General features: G+C 40.6%; 1 protein-coding gene across 3 annotated transcripts in view; it reads left to right on the top strand.

The window, feature by feature from the left end:
- Nucleotides 1–2,827: 2,827 nt before the first annotated feature.
- The window catches only part of LOC124149164 (E-selectin-like), a 57,509-nt gene continuing 48,075 nt past the window's right edge, over nucleotides 2,828–12,261 (top strand). Inside the window, exon 1 of one of the 3 annotated variants that reach the window (XM_046520565.2) lies at nucleotides 2,828–3,501. In XM_046520565.2, coding sequence (XP_046376521.2) covers nucleotides 3,211–3,501 — 291 coding nt within the window. In that variant the 5' untranslated portion in view covers nucleotides 2,828–3,210. The remainder of the gene's footprint in view (nucleotides 3,502–12,261) is intronic. The other 2 variants (XM_046520564.2, XM_046520562.2) reach the window with 2 other exon arrangements.

Genomic DNA, 12,261 nt, shown 5'->3' on the forward strand with positions numbered 1-12,261 from the left:
CAGACTCGATTATTTACAGACTGCCGTCATATAGCTGAGATATTGCTGAGTGCGGCGTTAAACAACAAACCAACCAACCAACCCGCCACTTGGAGAAATAATCAACAGTTAGTGAATAAGAACTTCCGTTGTAGTCGAACTGCCACTTGGAGAAATAATCAACAGTTAGTGAATAAGAACTTCCGTTGTAGTCGAACAAATCTGTGTCGATCTTCGACCAGGGTCTCGAATCTGGGTTTCAGCTGGGTTTCTTTTCTGATGTCTGGCGCATATTTCACATGATGCAACAGTTCTCTCAAAATCTGTGGCCATTCAGGGCCAAAATAGAACTTCTCTTGCTCGGCACTTACATTTCACTACTCCAAGGTGTGAACTATGAATTCTCTCAAGCATTTCTTTTCTGCTACTATTTGGTACCACCAGTTTGTGTCCTTTAAACACTTAACCATCAACACATGTCAATTCCTCATGTATGTCCAATATTGTCTTGTTTGACAACTAACTTCACTTGGCTAGTCAGGCCATTCTTCCATTATGTAGTCTCTGACTTCTGTCAACACGCTGTCTTTAGCTGTAGATGGCTGTAACATTTTCAACTTGGTATCTGTGACAAGGAGATAACTGATCATATTGACATCCAGTGTCTCTGTTTCCTGCGATTCCTTCAAGAAATTTCTGCGCAGGTGGTCACCTAACAGGAGTTCTCTTCCAGGTCTGTAATTTACGTCCAGATCATATCGTTGTAGCGTCATCATAATCTTCTGCAGTCGAGGCGGAGCAGCTGTGTCCATAATCTGTAACTGTTTCTGTGAAACTTCATATGTCTATGTCATTTCTGACACTGACAAAGTCAAATTTGAACCTTCTTCAATACATTTCAGCCTCACCCTTGTATGTTTAGTTCCACACACAATCCTGTCTCTGATCATTTCTTCTGCATCATGAAAACTGCAATCTCTAGCAAACATTCTTAGCGCTGTCATTACTCTTCAAAAGTCTTTGATTCTACTTTAGTTCTACTGTGAAACTTGTATCTTGAAAACCAACATTCGACTTGGGAGCAACATGTTCTTCAAACTTGTCATAATACGTTTTCAAAAGTTTCTGATCATCTGCTGATATATTCCAGGTTGAGAATATATTTCTCCTACCCATATGATCAAGTAGTTGCATTTTTTCTGCTTCTGTTTTCTTGTTCAACGGACCCCCGAACATGAATTTTGCGTGATTTCTGGATGATTTCCATGCTTGCGGTAGGTCTCTGCAAATAATCGAGTCTGGACCAGACAATCCAGTGGCTGACAACAAAGCATCGCATCGATCCACGTATTATATTCATCCCTTAATTCCGGTATGACTTCCCGAAAGAAGTCTTTAATCCAGAAAGACCCGTGAAGATCCGGGGTGGAATAGGTCTACAGCAACCCATACTTGCTGCAAAAGGCGACTAACGGGATCGGGTGGTCAGGCTCGTTGATGCATGTCATCGTTTCCCAATTGCGTGGATCGATGTTCATGATATCAATCACTGGATTGTCTGGTCCAGACTCGATAATTTAGAGACCTCTGTAATATTGCTTAGTGCGGCGTTAAACAACAAATAAACAAAATAAAATCGTTAATCCAAAATACCCTCTACATGTCCATAGGGGGCACGGATGGCCCAGTCGTCTAAGGCGCCGCGATTCGCTGTGCAGAGTTGCGTCGCTTGGGCACGCCAGAAACCTATGATTGTGGGTTCGAATCCCGGTTCGCCCCGATTATGTTTCTAGGTTTGTCAGCACCATGCCCGTGCTCATGGGTTTCACCGTCAGTATCATCACCCGATCGACAGTTTAATGAATGCATATTGAAGTTCCGACATAAATCTAACAGTTTGTTCCCCTTGACTTCGGGAATATCCAATGTGTCACTTTCGTACTCAATATCGTCGACTGGTAGATAGGTTGTAGAATCATTTTCTATGAAACATGCTTACCACCAACTCAAGCGTTAAAATCATCCAAAAGTACAAATTTGCATCAGGTGAGTGAGTGAGTGAATATTGCTTAACGCCGCATCAGCAATTTTGCAGCTATTCGCGGCGAGAAATGTCTTTTTTGTAATCAGATATCAACCAATACAATAAAAGTGATGTTGAAAATCACTAAAATCTCAGTCATAAAATTTGCATCAGGAGATTCGTCATTTAGTACATACAATCTCCATTGTAAAATAACTATACATGTAGGTCCCAGATTGGCAGCGTTTTGGGTATCAGTCGGGGGCACAGGTGGCCCAGTCGTCTAAGGCGCTGCGATTCGCTGTGCAGAGTTGCGTCGCTTGGGCACGCCAGAAACCTATGATTGTGGGTTCGAATCCCGGTTCGCCCCGATTATGTTTCTAGGTTTGTCAGCACCATACCCGTGCTCGTGGGTTTCACCGAAGTGGTAAACGTCTGAGACCTGCATCACTTCGGGCTTTCCTCCCACATTTAGCTGACACGCCGTGATATAACTGGAATACTGTTAAAAGCGGCGTTAAACCCAACTCACTCACTCACTCACACACTCACTCGGGCTTTCCTCCCACATTAAGCTGACACGCCGTGATATAACTGGAATACTGTTAAAAGCGGCGTTAAACCCAACTCACTCACTCACTCCATGTCCACAGGAAAAAAAAGGGAAAGGGGGTGATACGGCGCAGGTATGTTGACAAACAACAGATCACAATGAAGGAAAATCTGAAATACCAACCAAGGAATCTATCTGACATGACCAAGGGACGCAACACTTCATAGTGAATAGTGTCACCTTTGTTGTTAAAACAATCCAGCCTGAACCAGGCAATCCAGTGATAGACATCATGAGCATCGATCTACGCAATGCAGAAACAGTCCGCGAGTCTGACTACGCCGTTCTGTAAGTGGCCTCTTTGGACACACAATGGTTGCTCTAAGAACAATTTTCCAAACTGCCCTTAATCTTCACGAATATTGACCATGGACCTGGCGTGCTCCCACGATGTCATCTCGCTATTATACACACAACGAGAGTACCGATTACGTAATTAGTTCAACAGTCTTACATTCACAACGTCCTACAGAGCAGTAGCTGTTTTATTGATCTGGTCAATGTTGTTTCCACAGTGAACATCACAACTCTGCGACTGATGCAAGTTGGAAGTCGTGTGAGAGGCAGTTTATGTTGACACGGCCACTGAGACGTGATGGCAGCTCCACAACTGATATTTTCCTGCTTTGTCATACACATGTGGCTTTCTCCAACCGAAGGGAATAACTGGTTACGGAGCACGGACATGATACATTCCTTTCTCGAAGGACCTTTAGTGTGGACCGCAAAAGTTATGAACAAATTTCAGTGTGAAAATCTTTGTGCGAAATTGAAGTTATGCAGTTCGGCAAATTATGATCTAGAGACAAGGTTGTGCCAAACAGTGGGTTCATCAGCGAAATCCCCTCAACATACAGAAGGCATTATTCGTCTGAAGGAACCTAGGGTGAGTGTTTTATATTTATGTGTGTGTGTGTATTTCTTGTTTAACGCCGCACTCGGCAATATTCCAGCTATATGACGGCGGTCTGTAAATAATCGAGTTTGGATCCGACAATCCAGTGATTGACATCATCAGCATCGATCACGCTATTGGGTGGTTTGCTGTTTAACGCCACACTCAGCAATATTCCAGCTATATGACGGCGGTCTGCTAATAATCGAGCCTGGACCAGACAATCAAGGGAGTGATATGTGCATCGTGGTTCGATGACATTCCCTCAAACAAAGTGACCAAGCCTGACTTCCCGATCCGTTATGTCGTCTCTTAAGACCACAGCTTGCCAGGGACCAATTCTGTGCCGGATTCTCCGCGAGGGGGGTGTTTCGTAAGCTACAGTATTCATGTATATGTTATAGGTAAAATATTCACTGAACGGGTATATTTTCAGCGATAATGCATCTCTGTATCTCTCTTAATATTCCTATTTAACCTAAACTCGTTAGAGATTATCCATGTTCTCTGAAATAGTGATACGTTTTTAAACATTTCCCTGATTTTAATTTATCATTATTTTTACTCCTCATCTCAACTCCCTCAGTTTATTCTCACTAAACCACCTACGGAATGGGAAGGCTAATAGCATAAGAACGTATCTATGTGTACATTCACATACATATAGACCCGTGAAGATCCGAGGTAGAGTAGGTCTTCAGCAACCCATGCTTTGCTGTCAAAGGCGACTATGCTTGTCGTATATCACCGCCGTCATATAGCTGGAGCCCCGTGAAGATCCGGGGTAGAATAGGTCTTCAGCAACCCATGCTTGCCATAAAAGGCGACTATGTTTGTCGTAAAAGGCGACTAACGGGATCGGGTGGTCAGTGAGTGAGTGAGTCAGTTGGGTTTAACGCCGCTTTTAACAGTATTCCAGTCATATCACGGCGTGTCAGCTTAATGTGGGAGGAAAGCCCGAAGTGATGCAGGTCTCAGACGTTTACCACTTCGGTGAAACCCAGGAGCACGGGTATGGTGCTGACGAACCTAGAAACATAATCGGGGCGAACCGGGATTCGAACGGTTTCTGGCGTACCCAAGGGACGCAACTCTGAACAGCGAATCGCGGCGCCTTAGACGACTAGGCCACCCGTGCCCCCTCGGGTGGTCAGGCTCGCTGACTTGGTTGATGGATGTCACCGATCCCAATTGTGTGGAACGATCCTCATGATATTAATCACTGGATTGTCTGTTCCAAACACGATTTTTTTACAGCCCGCCGTCATATAGCTGGAATATTGCAGAATGCGGCGTTAAACACCAAACCAACCAACCCTTCTTACCAAGTGAATCAGATTTACTTACCTTTATTACCGCTTTGTAAATTAAAGTAGACAACTTTTGACATTCTAATCTCTTTGAAGCAGTACGACTAAAAAAATATAAGTTCGTGTACCGAAGTATTCGAGTTTCTATCTTAAATTAAGATATTTTAATAATTATTTAACTTGTGCACTGTATTTGATCATGAATGTACACTAAAGGAAAAGGGTAATTGTGCATCTCTAAAGTTCAGTATAAATAGATTTATTCTGAAATTAAAATAATACATCTTTCAAAACATATTCCTGAAGACGTCATCTCGATTTGAAGGTCATGATTCACAATTAGCACGCGCATGTTCATCAACGGCGCACAATTTTGATGACCCGTGAAGATTCCGGGGTAGAATAGGTCTTCAGCTACCCATGCTTGCCGTAAAAGGCGACTATGCTTGTCGTAATAGGCGACTTACGGGATCGGGTGGTCAGGCTCGCTGACTTGGTTGATATATGGCATTGGTCCCAATTGCGTGGATAGATGCTCATGATATTAATCACTGGATTGTCTGGTCCAGACTCGATTATTTACAGAACGCAGTCACATAGCTGTAGTGCGGCGTTAAACAACAAACAAACAATTTTGATGTTTGCATGCGTGTTGTTGTTTTTAATACAAACAGCACACGTTGATTGTTTAGCTATCAGGTGCTCATACAAATACTTTTGTGTAACCATAAATACCGCTTACGCAATGCCACGACTTCCTGAAAATAAACGTCTACTCACCTTGGGTTCAGTTTAGGGGTGGCATCGCAACTCATAGGAGAACACAAGCTTAAAACTACTGGCAATTTGAATGGCGTTCACTCACAGGAACTCGTTATTGGTCAGTAAATAAAAATATATACCCCTTATGTGTAAATAGAGAAAAGGAGCGTCACTCGCCATCTTGCCGGTTTGTTTACATTCGATATCCAAGGCGATTTCTTTTATTATACGCTTATTGACAAGCGTATTTCTGGCCGTAGATTGATCGATAACACATTTCTACACATGTACAAGTCATCTACATTCGATTAATGTCCCTTACTTACCGAAATATCGACAGTTTATTTCGCGAGCTTGGAAAATGTTACCAACCCCGAGCGGAAGTAGATTTTAAACGCGGGCAGAATCGAGCGAGCCACCTGATTGGCTGACCTACTTATGTCAAGTCAGCGTGAAAACAACAACACATGTGCAACCCACGTGGGTTCAAAATGATAGCTTTGACTGAAGAACAAGTGTTTTCATTGAATTTGATCAAAGATGGACACAACACTCTAATCATTGTCCAGGCTGGCACAGGAAAAAGGGTTCTTATCAAGGAATTTACGTAGAGATTGAGGAGAAATGGAAGACTGGTGTCTGTTACTGCTAGCACTTACTCTTCATGATGGGGCTGGGCTGAGTGATGGAAGACACAAAAATCCTGACTTATATAAGATACTTCTTGGTAATGAAAAGAAGAATTCTACAGGAGGATTAAGGAGACTGGTGTGCTGATCATTGATGAGATAAGCATGATTAGTAGAAAAATATTTGAACAGGTAAATATGACATGTATTATATGTATATACTCCAACATTTACATCACAAATCATAATATTAATAGAGTTTAAAACTAGACATGTAATCCTCAACATACCATAACAAAGGTATTTTTAAGCATGTTAAAATGTAGGAATTATTCTCATGAATATGGCAAGTCACAGTATTAATATACTTCTTATAGTAGCTAAGACAAGGTTTTTTTCCAAGTGTGTCACTACACTTTAAATACTGGTACTTATTTTTACTTATCTCCTCAAGACCCATGCCCAAAGAGTTATATTCTTGTGGAATATTTAATACATGCCTATTCCCAATGTTCCTATTATTTTCTTGTTAACATATGCTCGATGTACACAATTTATACTGTTTAATTTCAGCTTGAATTCATATGTAGGAGTATTAGAGACCCAAGTTTGAATTGTTGAGGATTGCAGGTTGTGTGTGTTGGGGATTTCTTTCAAATTCCCCCATATGCCAGTGACTTGTACCAAGATCCTGGCCAACATCCTTTCACAAGTGATGTATGGATTGAAACAATAACACACAAGGTTAGACTGACAAATTTTACAGTGGGGCTACACCAAAGCAAATACCTACAGATCTGACATGTTACTATTGACTTAATTTACACAATTCAAAGATAATACTTTCAAACAGTTAGCAGAGTATGCAATGGGTTCCTCCTCAAAATTTTGTTGAAGCACAATATTTTCTTTCTCATCTGATATTCTGTTAGGAGATATGCCCTGACAGTATCTTGTCATGTTCAGTATTGAAGAGAACGAGTTAAGGGATTTTGAGTCGTAATGTATAGACCAAATCCCAAAAGTGTCATTTATTACTGTACCACTGACGGAAAGATGTACATGCCCATCAGTAGAAAATCTCACTTGTAAATATATCATGTTCCCATTACAGGATTATCCTGTCTGCCTTCCAACAGTTAAAGAGTCTTAAGTTGGCTGCAGTACAAAATAGTCTTTTGGAATGTTATCAGATATTGCAGCAAATTCAATGTTTTGTGTCTGTTCAGATCTCACATTGCTGCCAGGGTAAACAGTGATGTTTTTTTGTCCAATCACCGGGTTTTCGGTGCCTGGCTGTGGTGATATTTGGAAAAGCTTTTTTTATATATTTTCCGACAAACACTTTTGATCTGTGACCAAAGTTGCCACAAAATTTCTGGAAAATCTCTTCAACTGGTATAGTACTTTTGCTATCTTCAACATACTTTTCATGTAACCTGTAAGAATGTTTCAAGAACTTTACATAACTTAAAATTGAATTATTGTAACATCGCAATATAGCTGCCATTTGTAAAAATTCAGAATTTCATATTGTTATTATAATGGCACATCATGAGATTTGGGTGTGTTTGTGATATTCATATAATCATGTAATGTTCTAATTTACTTTTTATTCTCAAATAGTTTTATTACTTTTGCCTTTATGATATATATTAACTTGAAATGTTCACTTTTCAATCAGCATTACCAGTATTCATAATGTGATCAGGCACAGGCGATATACATGAAAATGTGCCTATTATATTAATACAGTGATGTATTGTTTAAAATTCACCAGCTAATAATAGATTAGCTTTAGATGACAAATGAAAAACATATTCATAATAAATATTTACCATTTGAAGAAATTATCTGATGTCGTTTTTTAGATGCTGCTGTCACTCCAGATAACTGTCTTCAAATTTCGCGCTAATTTCTTTAATTAAAGCGCTGCGTATTTTCAGCCAATCAGCTGGCTTGCTCGATTCTGTCCGCGTTTGAAATCTACTTCCGCTCGGGGTTGGTAACATTTTCTCAGCTCACGAAATAAACTGTCGATATTTCGGTAAGTAAGAGACATTAATCGAATGTAGATGACTTGTACATGTCTAGAAATGTGTTGTCGATCAATCTACGGCCAGAAATGCGCTTGTCAATAAGCGCATAATAAAAAAATCGCCTTGGATATCGAATGTAAACAAACCGGCAAGATGGCGAGTGACGCTCCTTCCTCTACTTACATAATAGGGGGTATATATTTTTATTTACTGACCAATAACGAGTTCCTGTGCGTTCACTACCGGGACTACATCGGTCGAGATCATGTAACAGACTTTTGAGGCCGCATAACATTGCTGTCCTGTCATGGGCGGCTGTTTCTCTAGACCTGTACCACACAAAACATGAAGAAGAAGAAAAAATATTTTATTTACGTGTCACATATTGCGCGATACGATAAATCACATGGAATGCAAGAACACAGAACATGTTTGGGATGAGATGGCTGGACGCCTACGACAGGACCAGAACCAGCCGGAATCGCTATGTCAGTTTGACCAATCTTTGGTTGACATTTGCAACATCTTCCATGCAGTTTTCAATGATCAGATGTCTTCACTAAATGAAGTTTTTGTGAGGTTGTGTGGCTGTGTGTTTTTATGAGTTAAGAATTTTAGGGTTATTGACAGCTTGCTTGTTGTAGTTGTTTTAGATGCGGTCGAGTAGGCCTGTTTTGATAAGATAGATGCCTAGTGCTTTATAAGTCATTTATAGGGTTTAGTAGCGTTGCTAGTGTCATTTGATTGTTGCAATTTAGTGTGGATGTTCTGTTGTTCTGTGTTACTGGTAATCTGTGCAAAATAGTATTACGTGTTCAGGTTTTTCTTTTTAGTTGCAGTGGGGGCATTTACCGGTTTGGTGTTTTTTTAATTTGGTTTAGGTGGGAGTTTTAACATAGTGTGGCCTGTTTGTACTTTGGTTATTTTGTCAATTTTGGGGGTTTTATGAAGGATTTTTTTAGTGACTATTGTAGCAGGTGTTTTAGTTTGCAGTCAGATTTCTGATAGTTATTTTGCCACTTTGGGAAGATTTTCTCTTTTAATTTCGTTTTTTTTTTATAACGGTAGTTTGATGCTAACTATTAATTTTAGTGCTGCTTTGGCTACGTGTTCTTTGCCAAACACACCAACGTGGGCAGGGATCCAAACTATTTCCATGTCTTTGCCTAGTTTACGTAGATTGTTGGCGCTTTTAATTATCTGTAGTATTAGTTTTGGGCGTTTATTTTGTGTTTTTGTTTTTTTATGGCCTGGAGCCCACTTAATGAGTCTGAAAGGATGAGGGTTTTTTGGTGTATTTTAATTTGAGCGCCGTGCAGGCCTGTTACTATCCCCATTAATTCGGCTGTGAAAGTGGATTGATTATTTGGGAGGCTATAGGATTTTGTTTCTTTTTGGGGTTTGTTGATATGGATGCCGAATCCTGTGCGTTTTGAGCCCGGGTCAGAGGACCCATCTGTGTAAATGTGGCATCAATTTAACATTTGTTCGTGAATGTATGCTTGTGTGGTGGATTTAGCGGTATTTGGATCAGTTTCTTTATTCAGTTAGTTTATATGTCGATTTTTGGAGTTTTGAGTTTGGGTATGAAGTAGTTATTGGTGCTGTGTTTAGTTTTAAATTAGTTGTGTTTATTTAGGTTATTTATTATGCGTTGAGAGATTGGATTAATTGAGGGTTGTTTATAAATAGTTACTTTTTTTTTAAATTGTGTGAATCGCGGGTGCTACGGGTAGGGTAGGTCATGCTTTCCCTTTTCCGCGAACACCTGGTGTCACCATTTTCTGTGGTCATAATTTCCACAACTATTTTGCCCTTTACGCCAAATGGAATCTGTTTCGGTGGATTACCTAAACTAGTTATTCTCTTGCAAGGACACTTGATATCTGACTGACTGAGTATGGTTTTACGCCGCTTTTAGCAATATTCCAGCAATATCACGGCGGGGGACACCAGAAATGGGCTTCACACATTGTACCCATGTCGGGAATCGAACCCGGGTCTTCGGCGTGACGAGCGAACGCTTTGACCACTAGGCTACCCGACCGCCCCCTTGATATCTACACCCGTGCCCCAGCTAATCCTTCAAAGGCAGTAGGTTAGCTTTTGGTTTAGGGTGCCCGTGCAACGGGTGTCAGACCAATAGGTTCAATGTGTGAAGGTTATGTCTGTGTCCATGTCGTAATAATGTTTGAATATTGTGAAAACAACTGGGAAATTGTAGTAACAGGGAATGATGAAGAAAAAGTCACCTGTGAAGATCCGGGTACAATAGGTCTTCTGGCCCGTGAAGATCCGGGGTAGAATAGGTCTTCAGCAACCCATGCTTGCCGTAAAAGGCGACTATGTTTGTCAAAGTTATTAACGCATAATTGAAAACTTTTTAATGTCACCAAGTACATGACTCTTTATATTAGAGACAGAATCTTCTTCAATTCAAAGGATAATCAACCATAATGCGAACTATGCCGGAAACCATAATCGATTGAAACTAATTGGTTTAATCATATTTCAAAAGAAATCTGGATCGAAAAACAACTAAACATTGCTAGTGGAAATAGATCTCTGTGCGTGCTGAGAAGCAGTGCTAATATACGTTATTGTATTGGTGAAGGCATCCCGACCCGTGAAGATTCCGGGGTAGAATAGGTCTTCAGCAACCCATGCTTGTCGTAAATGGAGACTAACGGGATCGGGTGGTCAGGCTCACTGACTTGGTTGATGCATGTCATCGATCCCAATTGCGTGGATCAATGTTCATGATGTAAATCACTGGATTGTCGGGACTAGACTCGATTATTTACAGACCGCCGTCATATAGCTGGAATATTGCCGAGTGCGGCGTAAAACAACAAACCAAACCAAACCAAAACCGGGGTAGAATAGGTCTTCAGCAACCAATGCTTGCCGTAAAAGGTGACTATGCTTGTATTTAAAGGTGACTAACGGGATCGGGTGGTCAGACTCGCTGACTTGGTTAATGCATGTCATCGATCCCAATTGCGTGGATCGATGCTCATGATATTAATCACTGGATTGTCTGGTCCAGACTCGATTATTTACAGACCGCCGTCATATATATAGCTGGAATATTGCTGAGTGCGCCGTTAAACAACAAACCAACCAACTGTGCGTGCTGTCCCATCGTGTCTTAAATGCATACCATTTCTTTTGTAATAGTCCACCAGCAGACACACCGACCCAGTTCGAGAAACAATAAAACATCAAGGCCAGAGAATAACCAGTCTCGATTATCCGCCGAAACAGATCACAATAAAGTACTTCTTTCAATTTTCTTCATGTATAATAATGTCAAAATATACACAATTGAAAAACCACGTATACATACATGTACGTGTATTTCCAATTATAACCACGGCAGTTGTAAGGACAGACTCTTTTCAAATATCTCATGTTCGATTTGTCCCAATGACAACACCTTGCAATCAGCCAAATCAATGAGAAACAACATTAATTATACACACTTCGTTTTACATCAATAGCTTAACATAGAAGACAACACAAATGCCTCGGATATCCTCTGATATTAACGACTAGATGGAGAATATATCTTTGTGCGATGCCGTCACATTGTGCTGCTTCAATAAACGATTGATCATCCTTTCAAGTACCTTGACAGTTTAACAGGCAAATACTTTACGAACACGAGTACGTAAGTGGAAATGCGTTACGTCTTCAGAAATTGACAGAACTGCTTGTAAGACTACATTACAGAAACATGATCTGAATACAGAACTACTTTCAACCATATATCTTCTGTTCACATCAAGACAGAACTGCTTGTTAACTACCCGTGAAGATTCCGGGGTAGAATAGGTCTTCAGCAACCCATGCTTGTCGTAAATGGAGACTAACGGGATCGGGTGGTCAGGCTCGCTGACTTGGTTGATGCAGGTCATCGATCCCAATTGCGTGGATCGATGCTCATGATGTGAATCACTGGATTGTCTGTTCCAGACTTGATTATTTCACAGGATGACGTCATATAGC

The sequence above is a fragment of the Haliotis rufescens genome, unplaced genomic scaffold, assembly GCF_023055435.1.
Source record: "Haliotis rufescens isolate VD_foot unplaced genomic scaffold, xgHalRufe1.0.p SCAF_96, whole genome shotgun sequence".
In the NCBI taxonomy this organism is placed as follows: Eukaryota; Metazoa; Mollusca; class Gastropoda; order Lepetellida; family Haliotidae; genus Haliotis; species Haliotis rufescens.